At 40.1% G+C, this 23,649-nt stretch overlaps 1 protein-coding gene across 3 annotated transcripts in view; it reads right to left on the reverse strand.

The window, feature by feature from the left end:
* si:dkey-11f4.7 (piezo-type mechanosensitive ion channel component 2) overlaps positions 1–23,649 on the reverse strand; it is a 32,200-nt gene that overhangs the window by 3,122 nt on the left and 5,429 nt on the right. For all 3 annotated transcript variants that reach the window (XR_004102724.2, XM_031286140.2, XM_036008320.1), the window contains 31 exons: positions 23,450–23,482; positions 22,624–22,736; positions 22,186–22,361; positions 21,717–21,893; positions 21,438–21,602; positions 20,683–20,883; positions 20,382–20,586; positions 19,291–19,392; positions 19,014–19,179; positions 15,897–16,140; positions 15,675–15,771; positions 14,058–14,217; positions 12,768–12,857; positions 12,496–12,584; positions 11,087–11,152; positions 10,721–10,833; positions 10,441–10,561; positions 9,482–9,556; positions 8,479–8,645; positions 7,793–7,992; positions 6,916–7,077; positions 6,225–6,560; positions 5,822–6,080; positions 4,350–4,538; positions 4,014–4,221; positions 3,699–3,831; positions 3,408–3,555; positions 3,092–3,306; positions 2,335–2,493; positions 1,991–2,138; positions 1,377–1,565 (listed from right to left, as the gene is read on the reverse strand). Coding sequence is in view for 2 of the 3 variants with exons in the window: in XM_031286140.2 (XP_031142000.1) it covers positions 1,377–1,565; positions 1,991–2,138; positions 2,335–2,493; positions 3,092–3,306; positions 3,408–3,555; positions 3,699–3,831; positions 4,014–4,221; positions 4,350–4,538; positions 5,822–6,080; positions 6,225–6,560; positions 6,916–7,077; positions 7,793–7,992; positions 8,479–8,645; positions 9,482–9,556; positions 10,441–10,561; positions 10,721–10,833; positions 11,087–11,152; positions 12,496–12,584; positions 12,768–12,857; positions 14,058–14,217; positions 15,675–15,771; positions 15,897–16,140; positions 19,014–19,179; positions 19,291–19,392; positions 20,382–20,586; positions 20,683–20,883; positions 21,438–21,602; positions 21,717–21,893; positions 22,186–22,361; positions 22,624–22,736; positions 23,450–23,482 (4,906 nt within the window). In the remaining variant the exon portion in view is untranslated. The remainder of the gene's footprint in view (positions 1–1,376; positions 1,566–1,990; positions 2,139–2,334; positions 2,494–3,091; positions 3,307–3,407; positions 3,556–3,698; positions 3,832–4,013; positions 4,222–4,349; positions 4,539–5,821; positions 6,081–6,224; positions 6,561–6,915; positions 7,078–7,792; positions 7,993–8,478; positions 8,646–9,481; positions 9,557–10,440; positions 10,562–10,720; positions 10,834–11,086; positions 11,153–12,495; positions 12,585–12,767; positions 12,858–14,057; positions 14,218–15,674; positions 15,772–15,896; positions 16,141–19,013; positions 19,180–19,290; positions 19,393–20,381; positions 20,587–20,682; positions 20,884–21,437; positions 21,603–21,716; positions 21,894–22,185; positions 22,362–22,623; positions 22,737–23,449; positions 23,483–23,649) is intronic.

The following is a 23,649-nucleotide window of genomic DNA, read 5'->3' on the forward strand; positions in this document are numbered from 1 at the left end:
CCTACTGACTTTGGTGATCCTCTGACTCATCCTCTAGTGCAGAGATCTTCAACAGGGGATCCGGGGCCCCTAGGGGATCCTCAGAGTTACTGCAGGGGGGCCTCCAAATTATTGTTATTTTTTTTTAAAGTTTTTTTCAGTACAGAAAAATACTTTGCACATCTATAACGTGAGACAGGTGTCTCGAAAGGGGATAAGTAGGTCAAAAGTTGCAAAGAAACTTGCAAAAAATGTCTAGTTATAGTAATTAAATAGTAGGAAACATTTTCGGTACTAGACCATTATCTGGCAAAATCAATGAAGGGAGTTGCTTTGCAACTTTTGAAAGTTTAAAAAAAAAATTAAAATGTCTTAACATGAATCCAACATATTATTATAAATCAGCCTATTTGTAAAAAAAAAAAAAAAAAGACATTGATGATAGGCTTACTGGCCTATAGGTAATGTAGTCACTAAGATCCACAGATACAATTCATCCTAAGGATTCACTGTCACATGTTTAACACTAAAACATGATTTATAAAATCATACCAACAATTATTTTAATAGCTTAGTTTTCTATGCACTAAAAATGTATGTATTAAAGCTTTAGGCTTTTATTGTAGGCCCAGTTTAATATGCAACTAAATTTGATAAAATATGTAGTAGGGGGTCCCTGCTCCGTCCCTCTCTCAGATAATAGGTCCTTGGCTTAAAAAACTTTGAAGACCCCTGCTCCAGTGCCACCACGAAGTTAAAATTTGTGGTTTTGAGTGAGATTATTTAATAACTATTGGATGGATTATCATGAAACGGCATTTCGTAAGAACATTCAAGTTCCCCTGAGTATTCATCTAGCACCATCATCTGGTCAAAATGTCAGTTTGTCCAACACTTTGGTTTATAACTAAAAAAAACTCATTACATTCCCATTAGCCTCAGCTTTACTTTGTGTTTAGAGCTAATTAACCAATGTTAGCATACTAACACGCTAAAATAAGATGGTGACCATGTTAGACATTACACTTGCTAAACATTAGCATTGTTATTGTCATTGTAAGCATGTTGATGTTAGCATTTAGCTCAAAGCAGTAAAACCTAATGAGATACAAGCATGGCTGTAGACTCTTAGGAAGAAGGATTAGGGCAAAAGAAAAAGTGGTTGTCTTGTTAAATGATGGTGATGTGTAATACTGGTGACTTTTATCCACAAGACACCACACCTGCATTTCTTTTACTGTAGCACTTCAAGTAAGAGACTTTGTAGTTTCACCTTTTACAAGCAAAAAATATTCACTGAATATTAGCAGCCAGCTAGCTACAGTGTTTTAGAACATAAGCATACAAACACTAAAAGTTGAAAGTTAGCACACAGTTTAATGTACTCCCATCCTGACCTCATATCCTGCGATGCTAAGCTGGATGGAGACGTCCACCGGCCGATTGGTCACTCCGGCTGCTGACTGCACCAGTGACATGAAGAGGAGCGGGAACCAGATGATGCCGATGAGAGCAAAGATAATGAATCCTCCCATCCCGTATTTCACCACCTTCTTCTTCTTCTGCCCTGGAGGGTGGGGGTATTTCTGGAAGAATTACAATTAAATTACTCAGACTAGACTCAGACTTAGTTCTCAGACTATTAAATCTAAATTTAAAAAATTGCATATTTTGTCTGACCAGCAGTCATAAATTAAAATGTGTTTAATCGATACCTCCTCTTATTTTAGAAGCTCTAAGCAGAATGAATTCAGCATTCTTACCTGATAAATGACTAAAATGATTAACATTAACTGGTCAGAAGAATAGTCATTAATAAATGATCTGTCGATAAGGTAAGGTGGGGAGAACATGGATGAGTATAGGAGTAAGAATACAAGTGTTATTGTCATTTGTAAAGCCCAAGGCAGATAATTAAGTACTTAATGCACCTTTCATATTATTTAAATAAAACTGTGGTACTGTAGTAATAGCGCAGCAGGCAGTATGTGTACTACACGCTCTCAATTACTTTCTCGGACTCCCTCCAGCACTTGAGGATGAATATATTTGCATAGATGTCTTCAACACAAATCCAACTGGAGAGAGACAGAGTGGTGTCAGTCCAAACCCAATCCATCACCGCTCTCAACTCTGTCAGGAAGGGAACTAAACGAAACCTGGAGGAGGATAATTTATTAGGAAATTAGGAAATTTATATATTTTTATTTTGTAATATGCACCATAAAAACTATTCTAAAAATGAAATACCAGACAGAAAAGAAATTATACTTTAACACTCAATCACAAGTGTAGAACGTGTGTCTTGTTAGTGGAGATATTTGTATTTATCAAAACCAGTAAATGTTTTCTTACCCTTGGAAGAGGAAGAGGTTCAAGTAATTGTAGTTCTTGGTGAGGAAGTTGCCCAGGATGCGGTTTGGGTAGCCACATTTGATCTGGTAGGCAGACAGGCCGAAGTAGATGCACTTTACAAAGTACCAGAGCTGAGCAACAGGGTTCCTGTTGAACCTCCTGTGGAGCAAAAAAGACATGCTGAGAGAAGGAGATATCCATGAAATTATCTAAGATTTTTAGCATGTCTTTCTTCTTTTTTCCCCTCAATGATTTTTGATTCAAATTCTAAAAAGAGAGTCTTATAATACTATAACCATAACTGGAATTAGGGATGGATGTTTTATTAGATCAATGTGTGCGTGGGTTCGTTTTGTCAAGTTAATATATTTCAAAACAGTCTAGATCAATTGATCGATTTACTATCCTGAAATTGAATAGAAGATGGTAATGAGGACGAAAACATGCACACTCAATGTGAGCTTTCATAATGTTTCATGAAAAAAATTTGATCTGTTTTTGCCCATTCTTTGATATTACTTTTGGAAATAATTTTCTATCTAGTCTTTTCTATCACACAAGTTTTTATAAAGCCTGTAGAGTAGGATAATTAGTTGTCTTGTACTGTACTGTATTTTAAACACTTATACTTCTTTTGATCTCTGTCTCCTTGTAGTCACTCTTTATTATTCTTTAAATTGTTAACTCCACAGTCTAGGATGAGTTTATTTAACGACTGAGTGAACAAATGAGGAGAATAATAAACTTAGTTGATGACCTCTCTGTGACCCCGGGGAGGATGAAGAACATCCAGAAGTGTATGCCGAACACCAGCACCACCTGGAAAACACACTTTCCCAGCAGGGACTTCTTCAGGTATAGGGCCCGGTCTACTATCATGGTGCCGAACTGCATGAGCAGCATGACCAGGAAGGCCTCTGGAACCTGGTCCTCTGACAGAGACTCTGTGATGTCGGCTGCTGCAGAATATTTCTACAGAGAGACAAAGACCAACGTGATTGTGTTTGTGATTGTGTGATTGCATTTTAAGTGTGCATACTGTTGGTGTGATTAGAGGCAGGGCAGACTCTTACCCCAAAAGCCCAGTATCCATATATAGTGACAATGAAGTTGACTACATCGATGAGAAACATGAGAGCGTAGACGTCACACACAGGACTGTAGTCTGGGTGGATGATGTCATAGAAAAACTGTCTTATGGGTAGGTAAATGTTAAGCGCGCTGTAGAAAAAAAACAGAATATACAGCATCAAAACACACTTTTCTCCAAGCTGTCAGATTCACAAGCTCTATATTTTAGATTGTTAAGGGGAAATAATCTGTAATATAATGGTAAAATGTGAGCTTTGTCTGCAACAACGCACACTTCTACGATGGCAGCTTTGGCCTGTAGCATCCACTCTTTGATCTGCTGTCTGATCCTCTGCTTCCTGGTCAGCGGAGCCTTGTTTTGTTGCCGTCTCTTCTTCTTGCTGTGCTGCTTCTTGGACTTCACCTCTCCGGTAAAAAAAAGATGAAACGTGAAATGTTAGGTATGGTGATTAATGTCATACAGCAACTATCAGTGACAAAAAAAAAGAACAAAAGACAACAGACAAGAAAGAAGAAGTAGAAGTCTCCCATCCAAACGGTTGGGTCAGACTTGAATCAAAATATATCAAGCTCTTCTGAATATTCACCATCAGATTCTGCTGAGTCGCCTCTCTTTCGTCTACAGAATATGGAGGTGGTGGAGGCTTGGAGAGGGAGGAACTTCAGCCGACGTTGAGTTTTCTCTTTGCTGCCCATCTTATCTCCTCCTGTCATCTTGTTCTTGTCAACTTTCCTCTTCATTTTCTTGAAAAAATCAGGCATCTCAACTTCTTTGTTGTCCCATAGCCCATGGCACTGTGTAGTCACGGACACAAACAGAATTTTAACTTGCAAAACTAGATGCATGGCGACAATGCTGGTGGTTCCTTATCAGACATACAGGTGGGTGTATTTGAATGAGCAGGGTGACTTTTCATGGTTACCTTGAGAATAGACCGATGGAAGAACAGAGCGAGCAGCTGAATGAGGTCGAAGAGGACGTAGCCGTCTTTCTTCTCCACCCCAAGGATGTTTGGGAGGGCGAAGGGCCGCTCGGCGTTGATGCCTCGGTACGCAGACGTGGTCCAGGGGAAGAAACCAAACTGGAAAAAGTACTTCACCACGACAGTCAGCTGAGAGAAACAGAGAAGAGAGTTCTGGATTATGCATCAGCTGGAACCATAAATAAACATCAGACATTTTCTCCAGAAATAATTTATGGTCTTTTTTCTGTACTAGGTGACATCACTTGAGGCAATTCATCAGACTTCACTCAAAAGGCTTTATACTGCAAGTATGCAGTAGGACTTCCAGAGACCTGTAAAACCAGTGGGGTAGGACTACATTAACCATACAGAATTTTTATGGGGGGACATCCACCATCTATCAACTTGACTCAGAAATGTTATCAATGTGTGGCCCGGTTGGTTCAGTGGGTAGAGCAGGCGCACATATATTTAGAGGTTTATGCCTCGACGCAGAGGTCCAGGGTTCGACTCCGACCTGTGATAATTTCCTGCATGTCTTCCCCCTCTCTCTCCCCTTTCTCACCTATCCTGTCCATTAAAGGCGGAAAAAGCCCAAAAATAATCTTTAAAAAAAAGAAACGTTATCAATGTCAGCATTTCTTAAAAAAACATTAATTTTAAGGGGTCATAAAAGAAAAAAAAGAAAAACATGTTACCGTCATATCTGTTTAAGAGTAATAAACACTTTGGGTTAATTTGCAAACACAATTACAGAAGATGTTTCCTCATGATGTCGCCTTTCGTTAAGCCCTTTGGTGTTTTTTTTTGGTGAGTTTAAATCAACTAAACATAAACATTTGATAATATTGAGCTACTGTTTCACATTTGAATGGTGCAGCATTATGAAAAATATGAGCACAGAAACAATATCAGCTGCCAAATAAATATATAAGATATGCAGAATTGCTAACAGCCATCCCTATGTACTACATTGTAACCCATTGTTTAGTTTTGATTTTGTCTGTTCAGTATTCTTCCAATGAGGAATGAATTATTTATTAAACACAAAACTGATCGCAGCCCCTGGTGTCTAAAATGTGTTCTAAAATAAATATTAATACCGCAATGAAATTCACATTTACAAATGATGTCAAACACACTACAGGGTTCAACAATGAGGGTTGCCCGATGGCCTGCGGTTCGGGCATCATCGTATCATAATCATTTGATTTGAATGTGCCGTTGGCCAATCAAGAACTGAGTTGGCGCTTGTTGCTTTTGACGTTTTTTTTTCACTTTTGATGCTTTCAACGTTAGACTTTTTTTCGGCATTTTTTTGACGTTTTTGTTTACATTTTTGACGTTTTTTTTATGTTTTTTTTTTTTTTTTTTTTACACTTTTTTGACACGTTTCCTTCATTTCACCACAAAATGCTGTTATGACTTACCTCTGTGTAGATTATGGCGGTCATCCAGAAGCGTTTGGTCGGCCGGGGCACAGACAGCATGGCCCAGAGGAAGATGAGAATGGGCAGGATGAGGGAGAGGAGCGACGCCGTCACAATGTGGTTAAGGATGATGACAAAGTAGCACAGCATCTCTGACTTGGACACCATGGTGTTATAGAGGGCAAACACCAGCTTCAATGGCCTCGGCAACGTCACGAAAAACTTATCTGACTCTGAGATCTCGTCATGTTCAAACATACTACAGAAAGGATGGGGGGGGGGGGGGGGAGAAGACAGAAATAGTAATAATAATAAGTCACATTATGTCACGCAGCAGCTTGTCTCTCTTTGGCAAAAGATAAAAACATGCTTTAAACTAAAAACGTTTCTTGTGTGTACTGACTTGTTAAGCAGCAGCTCACTGGCAGTGAGGTTCCTCGTTTCCTGACTGAGAGGTCTGGGAGATTCTGTGAGGTCGAGGCTCTTCTCTCCATCGCTCTCCCTGAAGCCCAACGAGGTGCATTCTGGGTAATCAGCGCATTCATCTTCTTCTCTCTGCTCTGCTTCCTCGTCTAGCTCTTCTCTCTCCACCTCACGATCCTCCTCTGGCTGTTCCTCTACTTCCTCCTCTTCCCCTGTCTCTTCTGGTCCTTGCTCACTTTTCGTCTCACCCTCCGTGTCCTCGTCATCACCCTCGTCTTTTTTGTGGTCTTCTTTTTGAGGGGTGCCATCTTCACAGCTTTTGAGACAAGGATAGGGACATTTTCACATCAAGAATCAAGGAAATGTTGATATGCAAAGGTGTAAAGAGCTGAGGGAAGTCTAGATTTACCATAGACACATCATGTGCATCTTATTTTCACATATGTACATATATTTACTTACATGTATAATTTAAACCAGAGACAAAGGTGCACTATCTATCATCACTATGTATCAGTGAAGTTATGCACACATGTCACCCAGTGCATATAGTAAACAAGTTTTGTCGGTGTTATGATATACAGTAGTCCAGTCCAGGATTCTCTCCTAAACCCCATAGCATATCTGTGTGACTAAGTTTTACGGCCTGTAACCAAAGATTTCTCCCTCACCTTGGTGATAGATCAACAGTTTCAAAGAAGGACAGGTCGATGTTGGCTGTTTTCAGGAGTCTCCGTCTGAGCTGGTCAGCAGCAGGAGACACAGCGGGAGGCTCGTCCAGCTCTTCCTGGGTCGGCTGCCGGGAGCCCAGCATCGTCTCATCTGTCATACAGCTGAAGGTGAGGAGGAGAGAGCAGATGAGTAAAACAGGGTCTAAAGGAGGGGTAGACTGTGTATATTAGGGGTGGGGGGGGGAAATAATCGAAAATCGTATGTATCGTGATTCTTTTGCGACAACATTTAAATTTGATTCTTTTCCCTTTTTTTTAACCAATGATTCCCCAAAATATGTTCTGTTTATATGGTATTGCTGACAGCGAGTACATCATATCCGTTTCCAACAAAACAAAGCGAAAGCAGAAAATGCAGAAAATACATGTTCTTACTTCTTTACAAATGAAATAAATGTCAGACTGACCGACTGACATGTGATGTGCATTCTTCTTAGAAAACAATTAGTTTTTAGAAATGTCTCATGATATATTGTCTCTAGAAGTGTATTATTCAACTTTTGTTTTTGTTAAAGAAGGAAAAGAAAATTGCAATACCCAATACTATCGAATCACAATACTTCTAAAATCTCAATAATTGAACTGCAATACAAATCGATTCGGCACCCATGTATCGTAAAAGAATCTAATCGGGACAAAAGCATATCGTCCCAGCCCTAGTGTATATTTCAACAGTAATAATGCTATGCATGTCTTAAATATGTCAACAGTTCTAACTTTTAACACACAGTACATGTATGCACACATGGGAAGAAATACAGTAGAAGCAGGAAAGAGAATGAAAACATGAGAGGTAAATATGGGACCAGCAGCCTACCTGGAAACGCTGCTGCCCCAGGACACTTTGGAGGCTTGGTTTTTCAGCTTGGCATAGGTGTGGTGTGAGGAGGGGACATCGGGCGGGGAGGGGGGGGGGAGCAGGGAGTCATCTAGGGTGTCTTGGGATGAAAGTGTGTTCTGACGGGATATCCAGTTTTCATAAAACTGCTTCACGCTCTCCTGGCTCACCTCTCTACCCTGTAGAGCAAGGGAGAGAGAGGCTGTAGCTGACCCAAACATAGTGTATGAGGGAAGTGTATACTGTACTTCATGTTTGTCCATTAAGTGTCCCTGTAGGCCAGTGGTTCCCAAACTGGTCTTATCAGCCAGAACTGATAACACCTGTGTAATAATCAACTTTAATAATTGAACAATTAAATGAATAAATAAAATACGCAAAGAAAAAAATAGCCGGATGAAATTTTTTTGTAAATAGAGCACATCTTTCAACGTAAGATATGACAGATAGTTTGTCACTATAAATCTCATAATGGTACACACATAAAAGTCATAATGACATAAAAATAATAGTTGGGGTTGAATTTGTTTATATGTTTACATTTGTTTATATTGTCCATATTGAAGGATAAAATGTTTTTTTTTTTGTGCCTCACCTTGAGACTAAAACCCAGACATACAGTATCTTTAATTTACAATGATCAACTTGACATCCTTTCCTCTCACCTTCTTTTGCTGTTGGCTGAGTAACGCACGCTCAAAGAGCAGAACCTTGGAAATGTCCAGGCTTTCTTTGCAGAACACGTTCAGACCCTCCGTCAGGTCGTCAAGAAGGGACTGAATGAACACCCAGCTGAACTTCAAGGTGTTAATGACGCGCTGCAGAATGTTTTCTGTAAGGAGAGGACAAGTACCTAAGTGAGCACGAATGTGTTGATATATTAAAGCTTTTCCCTGCTGCTGTAGGGAAAACTTGTTCATGTTACAGCAAAAACAAACAGAGGGCCCTATCTTGCACCCGGCGCAGCGCAGCAACAAGTGATGCAGTTGTCAATATCCCGTCCAGCGCCCACGTCGTTTAAATAGCAAATGCACCTGCGTCCATCTGTGCGCCCATGGGCGTGCTGGTCTCACAGGGAGGTGTGTTCAGGTGCATTCTTGGCGTATTCCTATCTTGAGGCAGCGGGAAGTCATCGCGCCATTGACCAACAAAAACCTGGTCTAAAGTCAATAACGCAGTATTTCATTGTTATTTTAACAGCGCATTAGTAAAATGCGCCTAGGCTCGTGCACAGTGTGCACACTATGCTTGTTACACACACAGGGACGCACAGCAGAACACAAACACGCAAAAGATTAAAAATACAAATATTACAATGTGAAATAGTATTATGATATGATACTTATTATTTCACTTCACGCACAAGCAAATCAGTTTCTTCTCCTGCAAATCTCTCCTTCCTGCTTAGCAAATCCGCCATCATAATAGCAATGCACCAAGGTACAAACGCGCCTGGCTTTTAGGGAGATGACACTGATGACAAGATTGGTTTATCCGTACACGCCCTAAACGCACCTGTGCCAGGCGCTTCACGCCGTGCGCTTAGATCATTAAAATAGGGCCCAGAAAGTCATTCAATAATACAATATTACTTTCACACAGAAGTTTACTTGTGGTAGAATCCAGTTGTTTGTTGTGAGTGTAATGCAGTGACTCATGTTTGTTTACCTTTTTCCTCCTCTCCCTCTTCCTCCACAGTGCTTTCCACCAGTTCATCCTCACTAGAGTCCGTTCTATCAATGCCTGGAAGAAAGAAGATTTTATTTTTAAATCATTTTAGCAGTCGGGCCATCTGTCCAACAGCAACAGGACGTCTGGCCAGACCTGACCCAGGGTTTCTGCAGGTTTTACCAAGTCAAATTTAAGACTTTTTAAGACCATTATAAATTAAATTGAAGACCTTTATCACAACATCAACTAAGCCCTAAATTCAGTTTTTTTCAAGCCTCCCCAAAGATGAAGAATAAAATCCACTTTATGTCTGTGGTACAATCCGAAAAAGACTTGTGCCAATAACACGAAAGCTGATTGGCTGCAATATAAGTTGCATGTTGGGCTCTTTTGTAGTCATAATACAGCAAAATTATATTTGGACTAGCGAAAAAAAGAACTACAACACCACAGAATGTGGAAAATAATGAGCATAATGAGGTAGCATTGCATGGACATAGGAAAATTAAGACCAGTTTAAAATTAGACCTAGAACACAATACTTAAGCAAATTTAAGACTTTTTAAGGCCTAAAATTTAGATTTTTAAATTGTAGACTTTTTAAGACCCCTGCGAAAAAACCCTGCTGACCTTTCCTCAGGTGCCATAATGTCCTCCTTCACACAAGAAATATTTAAATCTGATGGACAGATGTACCAAGCACATTAATGCTCCGCAGAGGGTAAACCTTTGGATTGTAATGACCCTCTATCAAACCTGGGACCTTCCAGTCTCGGAATTGTCACTAAATGTTTAAATCCTCACCAAATCACTTCATATAATTTATAACTACATGAAACATGCTGTGGTTCGTAGTAGCCAATCTGACATTTGAATTCAAAGACTGACTGAAATTAAGACGGACTACAGAGGAGGATTAGACGCTGTTACATAAACACCACATGTCCCTCTCTCACCCTGCTGTCTCTGCAGCTCTCTCTTTGCTCTCTTCTTCTCCTCTTTCTTTAATTTTTTCTTCTCCTTCTTCAGGTCCTTCAGTGCCGACTTGGAGCTGGTGATCCAGGCGTCGTAGGCCAACTGGATATCAAAGACACAGACACACATCTCAACTGATGAGGTTACAACATAGCAACAAATCTGTTCTAAAGTATGACCCTTGAACATATGGAAAACATGAAATGTATCCTTTTCATTCGTCATTAGTTTTTGCGTTTCAGGGGTTTTCCTGGCTCTCACCTGGAAAGCAGATTTCTTCTTCGGTGGTGGTTCCTCTTCTTTCTTCTCTGTAACTTCCTCCTCTTCCTCCTCGCTGTCACTCTCAAACAGGTGGTAGCCACAGTTGTTTTCCACTGCATAAAACAGAGCAGTGTCACAAATGAATCACTATGCATACTGTTGAGCTTCTGAGCAAGCCATCTGATCCAAAGCTGCTCCAGTACCAGCAGCTCAGTGGCTGTATTTACTGTTTTCTTACATAACCTGGGTTACAAAACGTCTCTCTGACAAGATTCAAGGAGCTGGAACTTTAGGAAATAGCAGAGCATTCTTCATTCACTCTGAAAGCACTGAGCAGTTTTTTGGTTGTGTGATGTTGCTGCTCACCTCCTGGCTGAGACACCCAAGGCTTCCACCATTTTCCAGCGTCTCTCTTTGCCTTCTCATCATCACCTGGAAAACACAGATCTTAGAGTTTAGACCTTGCAGATATTTGCTGATTGTCTCCCTTTTAATGATAAAGATTGAAGAGTTTCATAAAGTAAACACTTTTACACAAATAGATCTCAGTGAAAAGTGCATCATAAAACATCACGTTTACACAAAATTATCTTTCATCATAAAAAAAAACTATGTGTCTCAAACTTATAAGGATTAGGGCAGAGATCTTCAACAGGGGGCCCAGGAGCCCTAGGGGGTCCTCAGAGTTACTGCAGAGGGGGGGCCACCAAATTATTGAAGAGTTTTTTTGTTTTTTTTCAATAATTATAATGTCTTAACATGGATCCAACATATTATTAGCAAATATAATTCAGCCTATTTGTGAAAAAAATGATGATAGGCGTACTGGCCTATAGGTAAGGTAGTCACTGAGATAGCCATCCACAGATACAGTTAATTCTAAGGATTCACTGTCACATGTATGTTTAACATTAAAACATGATTTATAAAAGCATGTCAACAATTCATATTTTAATAGCTTAGTACTCTATGGCCAAAAAAGGTATGTAGGCATGTATAAAGGCTTTAGGCCGCCCTACACGTTATTGCAGGCCCAGTTTAATATGCAACTTAATTTTATACAATATTTGTAATAGGGGGTCCCTGCTCCACCTCTCTCTTGAATACCCCTGGATTAGAGCTTTAATAAGAGATCTAAATTTTCTCATTAGATTGCTCCTGTAACAAAAGAGAACCGTATACATTTTTTTAATCTATTTATCTATTTTTGGTAGGGTTGGGTATCATTTGGATTTTTCACGATTCCAATGCCGAACCGGTACTTTTAAAACGATTCCGATTCCTAAACCGATTCTTGAAAAACTGAAAACTGACATCAAAGATATAATATGTTTACTAGCGATCACGTGCAGTGAAAGGTTAATATGCTTTTACGTCCATTTTGGTGAGCCCAGAGGGAAAATATGGCATTTTAAAAGTAGCTTACATTTACGTTAGCTAGCTAACGGTAGACTACAGAGAAAGTGTGATATTTTTGCATCCGTTTTGGAGCGACAGAGGGAAAATATTTCAATTGATACATAAAATGGAACCGAAATGAGGAATCGAAATTTGCATTCTAATCCGGTCCGAGTACTACCGATTGCATAGGAACCGGTTCCATAGTGTAACTGGGTTTCGGTACCCAACCCTAATTTTTGGTTAGTATACGTGAAATAAAACGGACTTTGTCCTAAAAATATTTTTCATGGATGTGCCTATGAAATTGTAAATGTGTGCTCATACTTTGCTGGTTTATTAACAGTAGAAACAGAAAATAGATTCACTTGTGTTACCCAGTGTCACCTGCTCTGGATCAGCAGGAAGTGCTGGTTTGTCTGCTGCTGCAGGCCCACTCTTCTGTTTAGATTTGATCTTCTCCATCCTACAGGAAGAGGGTGGAAAGGCAAGTTAGTTGCTCACTGTTCACTTTTTTTCCAGACAGGATAAAATGGGAGATTGAGAGGGAAAAATTCTGTTGGTCGTCATTAAAACTGTGTCAATGTATTCATACATTCGTAGTTGAGCTGAAATGTTGTAAATGTACTTTATGGTTAACATGTCTTACTGTTTCTTCAGAGTCTCCACAGATTTCTTCTCCATCTCCAGTCTGGCTGCTACCTGCTTCTTCACTCTGGCCTCAAACAGCTCAGCGCCCCTTGGAGGTAGAGAGAGGTAGAGGAAAAGAGCACGACTTAAATTGTTGTGGGCACCATTTCGTCATTTCATCACCGCTACATGTGGTTATTTTTACTACTTTGTTTAGGGGTTAATGATCTCTTATTATAATTATTGTGACAACTACAACAAAACTGATTGTAACGCAACATCAGACAAAAAAAACTGAGGCTCCATTAGAGAGTCAGGGAATGGATCGGTCATACAATTAGGAAGGATCCGAGGAACATAGCAAGACAAGCTCTGGACTATAATCCCTAAGGCAAGAGGAAGCTGGGGAGACCTAAATCTAACTGGAGGTGGTCCACTCTTGATGAACTGACCAAGACGGGGACCTCCTGGCAAGAAGTAAAGACCTTAGCGCAGAGGAGAGTGAGGTGGAGATCCATGGTGGACGCCCTATGCTCCCAAGGGGGCCAAGATGATTAAATGAATGAATTAGAGAGTAAGTTTCCTTCCTCGCTAAATGCGACACTAGATCCACAAACAAAATCATATTCTGGTGTCAGCTACAGTCACTCTGCAGAAATGTTTCAATTATTTTACAGGTTTAACTTTTCAGAATAGTTTCCTAATTTTCGAGATGTTTCCTAAATGGTACTAATGATAGGCAAAACAGAGGCAGAATTTAAATGCAACATTGTCCATTATTTCCAACTAATTGCAAGCATAACATTGAGAGAGTCTTTAAGTGAGTTCACAGCAGGTCAGCTGAACATGCCAAAATGTGTGCAGAATAAAGTTTCCATTAAATTCATAAAGAATGAATATTTACTTGGGTTTAAATGAAGCTCTCTGTCTAGGAAATTACAATTTTCCTTACAATTAGAACCAAACTCTTCTTACCATGAAACATCTTTGAAATGATTGAAATTATCAATAATTACCCATAAAATAGAGCGCTACAAAAATGTCCCCTCAACAGCTGTGAGTGAGTGCTGCTTCATCCAAAGCAAGTTGGACTCTTTTGCCTATCACGTCCCTTTGGTTTCCCTTTATAAACTGTATGCAGACATGTTAGGTTGGGTTTAATTTATCAAACAAAATTTCAAGTTTAAATTTTCAAACATTTACCCCTCGTTGTCATTGGTACCCCCTCACCCTAATTGTAAAGTTCACTTGCTGCTGCTTTGTGTATGTAGTGGGGGACCTAAACAGGAGGTTTGTGTGAAGTACAGACCTGGAGGCCAATATCTTAGAAGACTTAAGGTCAGACACCACGTAGAGGAAGTAGTAGCTGAGGAAGACCCTCCTCTGTGCCAGGAGGAAAGTGAAACAGATCGCATCCCAGACGATGCCCGCCTCACCCTCTGGCAGCTCACACTCATCGTCAGGAGCAGCTGCATGATGGAAGAAATATTTTTTTGTTTTTTTACTTGTATTGCCGTCATTTAACAGGACAGATTAAGATAGGAAAGTGGGAGAGAGAGAGAGAGAGAGAGAGAGAGAGAGAGAGAGAGAGAGAGAAAGAGAGGTGGGGGGATGACATGCAGCAAAGGGCCACGGGTCAGAATTGAACTCGTTGCCACTGTGGTGAAGACTGAGCCTTTGTACATGGGCCGCACGCACGCAGAAAGAAATATTTTAACAAAATTATTAAGGGACATCAAAAGGTGCTCAATAAAGTCTCAGTTCCCTGTTTTCTTTATCCTCTACAGACTATAACTCTGACTTTTGTGACATGAATTCAAGTTTATTTTTAATATTAATATCAACCAAATGTGATAAGAAAAGATATGGAAAACACAGATCTTAGAGTTTAGACCTTGCAGATATTTGCTGATTGTCTCCCTTTTAATGATAAAGATTGAAGAGTTTCATAAAGTAAACACTTTTACACAAATAGATCTCAGTGAAAAGTGCATCATAAAACATCACGTTTACACAAAATTATCTTTCATCATAAAAAAAAACTATGTGTCTCAAACTTATAAGGATTAGAGCAGAGATCTTCAACAGGGGGCCCAGGAGCCCTAGGGGGTCCTCAGAGTTACTGCAGAGGGGGGGCCGCCAAATTATTGAAAAGTTTTTTTTTTTTTCAATAATTATAATGTCTTAACATGGATCCAACATATTATTAGCAAATATAATTCAGCCTATTTGTGAAAAAAAGACAATGATGATAGACGTACTGACCTATAGGTAAGGTAGTCACTGAGATAGCCATCCACAGATACAGTTAATTCTAAGGATTCACTGTCACATGTATGTTTAACATTAAAACATGATTTATAAAAGCATGTCAACAATTCATATTTTAATAGCTTAGTACTCTATGGCCAAAAAGGTATGTAGGCATGTATAAAGGCTTTAGGCCGCCCTACACATTATTGCAGGCCCAGTTTAATATGCAACTTAATTTTATACAATATTTGTAATAGGGGGTCTCTGCTCCGCCTCTCTCTTGAATACACCTGGATTAGAGCTTTAATAAGAGATCTAAATTTTGTCATTAGATTGCTCCTGTAACAAAAGAGAACCGTATACATTTTTTTAAATCTATTTATCTATTTTTGGTAGGGTTGGGTATCATTTGGATTTTTACGATTCCAATGCCGAAACGGTACTTTTAAAACGATTCTGATTCCTAAACCGAAACTGCAATCGAAATATTTTTTAGTTTTTTTACTTGTATTGCCGTCATTTAACAGGACAGATTAAGATAGGAAAGTGGAAAGCTACACCTTTATTGTTCCCCGGCGGGGAAATCGGTTGATCATGACCTGTATACTTTACAAACACAAGAATGTACTAAGATTTAAGATATCCTTTATCATCATCTGTTACAGACACTTACGGACGTCGTAGCCTTTGATGGTGCAGAACATGCTGAAAGCCTGAATTAACCAGCAGCCGTTCTTCAACAGGCTGTCCAGGTAGGCACAAGAACCGAGCTGGTCACAAAAAAAACACAGGAATGGCAAAAAGAGGCTATAATTGACAGGATAGAGTCAAAAAGCTAACAAATTCAGTGATGCGTGTCTTAACTACTGCACTCGCTTGCAGTGCGGTAACTCACAGACAGCAGGTTCTTCATGGCGATCACAAAGCAGGTATAACCGATGAGCCAGTCCCACAGTCGTAGGATGTATCTGACAGGCTGCATCAACACGCTGCCTCCAAACAACATGAAGTAGAAACAGGCCACCAGGTAGCCCAGACAGAAGATATTGATCCGTGTGGTGCCAGTGATGAAGATGAGGCACAGCACCAGCCAGAAGAAATAGCTGAAAACAAACACCTTCACCATGTCGAGGTAGCACCTGAGGACCAGACAGAGAGGGACACTGAGAAAGAGAAGCATAAAAAAATGCTGCCAGAACACATAAAAACAGACAAAGAGTTCTTTCTTGGATAACTGTGAAAAATATATGACAGTAACCCAATACCTCTAAAAAGGTACTAAAAAAACCTTAAATATCGTATAAAATTGCTTTCTTGCCAAGCTAGCTGTTTCCCTCTGTTTTCAGTCTTTATGCTAAGCTAAGCTAACTGTCTCCTGGTTGTAGCTTCATATTTAGTGTACAGAGTAGAGTGCGGATCGGGCCGCATTTTTCTGTCCGAGCCCAGCCCGCGTCCGACAGAGCAGTAACCGAGCCCGGCCTGAGCCCGACAGGCATTAAGATATTTACTGTATGTCCGAGCCCGACCCGAGCCCGACACAGTTAAAATCTCATAATCTCTTTTTCTCATACTAAAGACACATGTACGTTTGTTTAACTGTGGAAAGACCGCTTTTATTAAGCAACTGTAGGGCATTCGGAAATGTCAACAGATGAGCGCATCAGCGCACATGGGGCAACAAGCGCACGTTAATAAGCTGTTTAATTTAAAATGTTCAATGCCTTATCACGCTGATGTGACCGAGCCCGACCCGAACCTCATTTCTAAATATCTGTCCGAACCCGGCCTGGCCCGTCGGGTACCGCCGGGTCCTGACGGGTCCTGACGGGTCCTGACGGGCTCGGTTCGGGTATCAATCCTCTAGTACAGAGACAAGAGTGGTATCAATCTTCGGTAACACTTTACTTGAAGGTATCTACATAAGAGTGACATGACACATGAACCTTAACCCTAACTCTAACCCTAATCTTAACCATAACTTGTCATGACAAAAACCGAATGACACTTGCGGACAGAAGCGTTATGTCATAAACGTTTATGACTTGTTTATAATGTTTATGACACGTTCATGACAGTGTCATGTCACGCTTATGTAGATACCTTCAAGTAAAGTGTAACCCAATCTTCTCATCAAACTCTCGGCAAGAAAGCAATCAAGGGTATTTCCAACACTTGTGTTAATAAATGTTTGTTGTTTTATATTTGTTGCAGGCTATATATACATCTCATGCTTATTTTTGTTGTTGATTAATCTATAGATTCTTCTTAATTAATTGATTATTTAAAAGGCCAACTCAAGTCTGACTCAAACACGAACTTCCTCAGCCAATGAAATAACACAGCTTCTTTGCATTGTCTGTGAATCTGGTGAAGGCTAGTAGCAGAAAGTGAAATAAAGCCTATAAACGAAATGGGAGACGTCCATGAGTGCTTATTCAGCAGTTTCAGTTTACCAGAACAGCTTTTATGAGTTTGAACACACACATAAATGAATGATCTAACTCGACCCCTTAATGCTCCTTAAACGACCACAAACCAGCGAGATGGGCTCACAATATTCTCCACCTGCAGTTTAATTTACAGAGCAGGAAGAGATGTTCGAAGAGATTAAGTGCTGGATTATGGAGTTCGGGCTATTTCCTGTTCTTATCTCAGGTCTATAAATGTAGTCTTTGAGGGTGAGTCACGTTCAGGGAAAGGAGAAAATAAATCAAACATCAATAAAATTACTCGTATGTTTGACGATATAAAAAGATGTGAAAAATTGTAATCGACATATAGAACAAGACAAGTCTGATATATAATAGAAATGGAACCAAGACTCTACTCCTGGTAAAAAAAAATACTTAAGACAAAAAGGATTTTTCTTTTTTACAGGAAAGAGGTTTACATGCCTGTAAAAATAGCAGGACAGTTGCGTACTATCTGGTAAAGTCAGTTGAATATATGAAGATCAGCCTACTGGTTACAAACAGGCTTTGGTAGTGAACGACACAGTGCTGCAGATCCGGTGTTTTTAGCTGAGCTGGACAGTGATGATGCTGTTTTGCCCTCATTGTTTAATGTGAAGTTAGCTGGAGGCAAGGGCGTAGGTTTTGGGGGGAACACATAACTCCCCCACAAAAAGTTGAGCGTCAGACACTTCATTTCCTGAATTCTGGGGAATTTTTATGCAACAATTTGTGTAGCACAAGCAGACTTTATATTCCTGAAACTGTTTTCCGCAGATCATTTATAGACATTTCCGACCGCACTTGAATGCAGCTTCATTTCACAGAGAAAGAGAGAAAGAAAAGAGTTGTGCGCTACAAGGTAAAGATGGTATGTTCCACTATAGGGGGGTCTGAAATCATTGGGAAACATATTTACAGGTAAGAAGGATATATACATGTTTTGAGCCCCCTGAACAGTTATTTTTGACCTCTTTGGGGAGTGGGTTTTCTTTCATATTTTTTGAAGAGGGACAAATCTACCTCTTCTAAATATTGGGGGGACATATCCCCTGCATCCCCCACAAAATCTATGCCTATGGCTGGAGGGAATGTAGCCCCAATGTGTTTTATTTTAAAGATTATTTTTTGGGGCATTTTAAGCCTTTATTTTATAGGACAGATGAAGACATGAAAGGGGAGAGAGAGGGGGAATGACATGCAGCAAAGGGCCGCAGGTCAGAGTCAAACCCATGGCCGCTGCGTCGAGGAGTAAACCTCTATATATGGGCGCACGCTCTACCAGGTGAGCTACCCAGACTTTTGTTTTAATGAAAACTCAACTCCTGGCTGTTTTGGAAATAGGAAATAACGACAGTAACAGGTGAACTAGCTTTAAAAGTGAGTTGTCTTTAAGTGCTGTGAATGGAGACTTTAAAGTAGTAAAAGACTTTCATTTAACTGTTAAATTTGTACATTTAGAACTGATTAAAAAATGTGCAATTCATTTGGACTATGGACAATCATGCGATTAATCGCACAACCCTAGAAAAAACGAAATATAAAAAAGACATGTTTCTGACCTGCAGTGAAGGAAGTTATTGACAGGTATGAACTGGTTGAAGGAACAAGGATCCAAACTACGGCTGATCTCAACGTTGTCTCCAGCCAGCAGTCGCACCGCCGCTCGGTTCTCCTCCTCAAACACCTGCCACTGCAGAGACGAGCAGAGCAACAGGAGGTGGTCATCTGCAGAACACAGGAGAGAGAGGAGGGAGTCAAAACCGGACGTGAGGAATTACAGAGGAGGAAAAGGTTCAAAGTCAGGACAGAAAAGAAAGAGAGTAGAGCTAAACTCACAGAATATGAATGAAGGATCGGGTCTCATGGCGAAGTCAGGCAGGTAAAACCACTTAATAACATTAGAGGTCAAAGGCTGAACTGCGGTTCTCCAGGGGTAATCTGATGAGAAAAAAAAGAAGAGTAAAGTGGAATAGCAAACAATGAGACTTAAATGCAGGACTTTTGCAAGCAGTGACATTTAATCATTTTAACATTTCTGTTAATTAATCAGCAATTATTTTGATAATTGATTGATTGTTTCAGTAATTTTTCTGAACAAAAGCACCAAACATTTGCTGGTTCCAGCTTCTCAAATGTGAGAGTTGGAAGCTTTTCTTAGTCATATACAGTACGGTAGTACTGTAAACTGAATATTCTTGGGTTTCGGACTTATGATTGAATAAAAAAAATCAATTTGAAGATTTTAACTTGGATCCTAATTATGAGATCTTTATTTCTATGTATTCTGACATTTCATACACCAAACAATGAATTACTTTTCTCTGTTTTCTATCATTATAAACTTAATATATAGAAGGAACTCTTTTGATGACTTTTGTGGGGCTTCATGTCAACAAAAATGCGACAAAAAGCATACAAAAATGTCGGGAAAAGCAACAAATTTACAAAAAGGTGACAAATGTCTGAGAAAGCTACAAAAACATTGGAACAAAAATGAGGAAAAAAGCTACCAAAATGTTTTAAAAAAGTGACATGCAGTAACAAAAGCACGTCGATAAACTCTACATGTCTGGCCCTTGGAGTGATCCTCTTTTTCCAGTGTGGCCCTTAGTGAAAATCAGTTTGACACCCCTGGTGTACATGGTACTAAAGCTTTTTTTCCATTTGATTTTCTGTTTGAGTTACACTTTCGGTGTCACTCTTTTCTTTATCACTGCTCATGCTATCCAGTTCCTCATATGTTTTTTGTTTTTTTAAAGCAAACTGCTGTCGCTTTTTTTTTTTTTTAAATGCATTATTTTCTGCATGCTAGTGGCCATTACACACACCAGCAAATGTTAAAGTTTTTAGGAACTAGATATAAATTATATATAATAATATCAATAGTTTATTTCTACAAAAATCACAGTTATTCAAAAAGCCCATACCAACACAGACAGCGGGAGGGATGCCAATGCAAAGCAGGTACTGCAGCACCATGAGCCCGGCAGTAAAGCAGCAGTATTTAGGCCACACCTCCCCGATGGCCTTCCTGCGTCGCCGTGACAGAACAGCCAATAAGGCGCAAGAATGGAGCAGGGCATAGAAATCCATCCTTTGACCAATCACGTTGACCGCCACGATTAAACTGATCTAAGAAGTGTTGAGAAAATGTTAAGAAGTCAGTGTCAGGTTCGTTAAACAGTTCAGATACACACAGACACACACACCTCAGCCCCTAAAAAGTACCTCCAGTCCAAATTTGTAGAAGCAGAAGTTGACAAAGTACTTGATGCAGGGCAGGACGCCGTAATCCAGGTGCTGCCTTGTGATGCCCTGGAAGATGATGCTGAAGGGCGGGGCATTCAAATCGTTATGGAGACGGAAGTAGAGCTGGTGCCGATGGACAGTCGCCTCAAACAACAGCAGCCCGAGCACCATCAGATGGTTCTACAACACAGAACACGCTTTTTAGAGAAAAGCTGATCCGGGACACAATACAAAAGTGAAACTGTGGGATGATTGTCAGTGACTTCAAAAAACAATTAAATCTTGACGTGTGTCTCTGGACTTCAGTTGTATATCTTCGTATCACTGAGGTTGTTTGGTCCAGCTGTTCTGTCTGCATCTTATTCACAAAAAACAGGGAGCTTACTTTCCCTTGTTACAAAAAGCTATTATAAGAATGTGCAGTTTTACCTCCAGTAAATGCAGTCAAGTGTCGAGTGTGTTAGAGCCTAAACCTGGTTGAGTGTACTTGATATTATATAATGGAATGCAATAATGGAATGGGGGGTGGGGGGTGCTTTTCACTTTATTAGACAGTGACAGTGGACAGACAGGACCGCTGCAAAGGACTCAGCCTACGTGGGGCGCACACTCTACTAGGTGGGCTAGAGGTCGTCCTATGCAAAAGCAGCTTTGTATGATGGTTGTGATTTAAAAGAAATGTCAAAGATAGAAAGCTGTATGTTTTTAAGACTCTGGCAGGTGTGTCACCGTACCCTGAGGCAGGGGAGGATCCTGCCCTCACATTTACGCAGCGCTCCACACCAGTAGACTGGGTCCACAGGCTCAATGTAGAGAATAGACCTCCTGAGCAGCTCCACCATGTTCCCCCTCAGCTCTGCTCCATCATCCAGGCCCGAGCTGTTGGACGGCACCAGGCCCTGAGATACAAACAACGTTAAAGCCCACTGACAGGTGATCAAGCTGTGCAGCTGTCAGAGCATTATATACATTTTAGGTAGCTGTTGCAAACACACACAGTTTTGGATACTCACAGCTGTGCAGTTGGAGGAGTAATCGAGGGGTTTGATGACTTTGAGCTGGTAAAACATCTTGCACACCACCATGACACAGGCCCACACAGCAGAGATGCTGGATGCCGCAGGTCGTAACCGTGGGAACGGGACCGCAAACACCCACAGAACCAGGAAGAGCAAGTTCATTAAAGAAACCTGTGAAAAATCACATTGTTTTACTTTTTTTCCTGAAAGTCGTGAGTAAGCACAGAACACCACATTTGACCAGAGCAAAATAACTTCTGGTTACAGTGATTCTTTCCACAGAATATGTCAACAGAGTTACTTTAGGCTAAAAAGTCTTTTATTGATTGATTTTACCTCCACTTCTTGCATTAAGGAAAGGTGTAGATAAAGAGAAATAAACTAATTTTATAACTATCAAACCAGCACTGAGTAAACCAATATCAAGGGATTGTTCTTTGACAATTTGTATCAAACATCCCACCTCTTGCAGTGACACCCAGATGATGCCGGTGGACACGATTTTGAGGCTGTGGAGCTCCAGCAGCCTCCAGCTCTGCTCCTGGAGCCTCTGGAGTCCTGAAAGAGCCTGAATGAGCAGCAGGCTTGCCCGGTCCACAATCACAACCCACTTGTCCTCAGGACTGCTGGGGACAGTTTCTGGGAGGAAGAGAAGGAAGCAAGGGTAGAGAAGGACATCAGACATAATTTGAACATCATCTCTCATACAGCTCAGACAGCTAGACAATCGTGTATGATACATTGCGATATCTGTGTAACTGAAGAAAAAACACAACACTAGATGAAATACATATTGTTGTAAGAGAGCCCATTGTTATATAATGCCAGATCAATAATTTGTCCCAGTCCTAATTGACCAACACAAAAGAAGAGCCATATTTTTGTCTTGAGCTATAGTTACCCTCCTCTGTTGTCTCCTCCTGCTCCACAGCTCCTTTCTCTGAGGAAGTTTGTAGTCCGACGCTGTCCAGTGTCTCCTGACTTTTCCCATTTCCCATTTGCTCCTTCACAAGCCTGGAGGACAACAGAAAATATCTTAAAGTGCTCATATTATGCTTTTTGGCTTTTTCCCTTTCCTTTATTGTGTTATATGTCTTTTTTGTGTATGTAATAGGTTTACAAAGTGAAAAAGCCCAAAGTCCACCCCAAAGGAACTTACCATCTTCAACAGAAAACACTGTTTTTACTTCTGTGACGAACGTGCGTCACTTTGTAACACATGTTATAATGCTCGCCTAGCTGCTAGCGTGGCACACCCTCATACTCTGCTTCTGACTGGCTTGTAGTCCTTACCTAGGTACTGCGCATGTGCGACTCCCAACAAAGATGGAAAAGAAGTGTGATGCCTCACTCTGTAGCTAAAACGGAGAGCTCAACACACAGAGTGAAAAGAGGAGCTGCAGCAATGTGCAGTACAACAAAAATATGGTGTTTTTTTGAAAATTAAACCATGTAAACCTATTTTGATATAAACTCTAAATACAATTATGAACCTGAAAATTAGCATAATATGAGCACTTTAAATATTTACACAATTACTGCATCCTACTACTTACAAAGACTGAGTAGACATCAGTTGTCATAGGAAATAATTTTTTTTATACCTCACCCCAAAATACACAAAATATGTATGAATATGAATTAAATATGAAACACGTATAATACAGTATGTACTGTAGACACAATTGCTGATCCGTAGACTAAACAACAAGAATCAACAGCCTTACCTTTTCTGGAACTTTGCAATGTTTTCTTTAATGCTGGGAATTAAAGTAAAAAGAGAGTTGTGTTAACATTCCAATACCGTCACGTCACTAATTACCTCATTGTTTAATTATTTTAACACAACCTAAGCAGGACTTATTAGTCTGCCTATACAATTCAATACATTTACACCAAATGTGGTCAGCTCACTGATGAAACAGTG

Source organism: Sander lucioperca, chromosome 12, assembly GCF_008315115.2.
Source record: "Sander lucioperca isolate FBNREF2018 chromosome 12, SLUC_FBN_1.2, whole genome shotgun sequence".
Lineage (NCBI taxonomy): Eukaryota > Metazoa > Chordata > Actinopteri > Perciformes > Percidae > Sander > Sander lucioperca.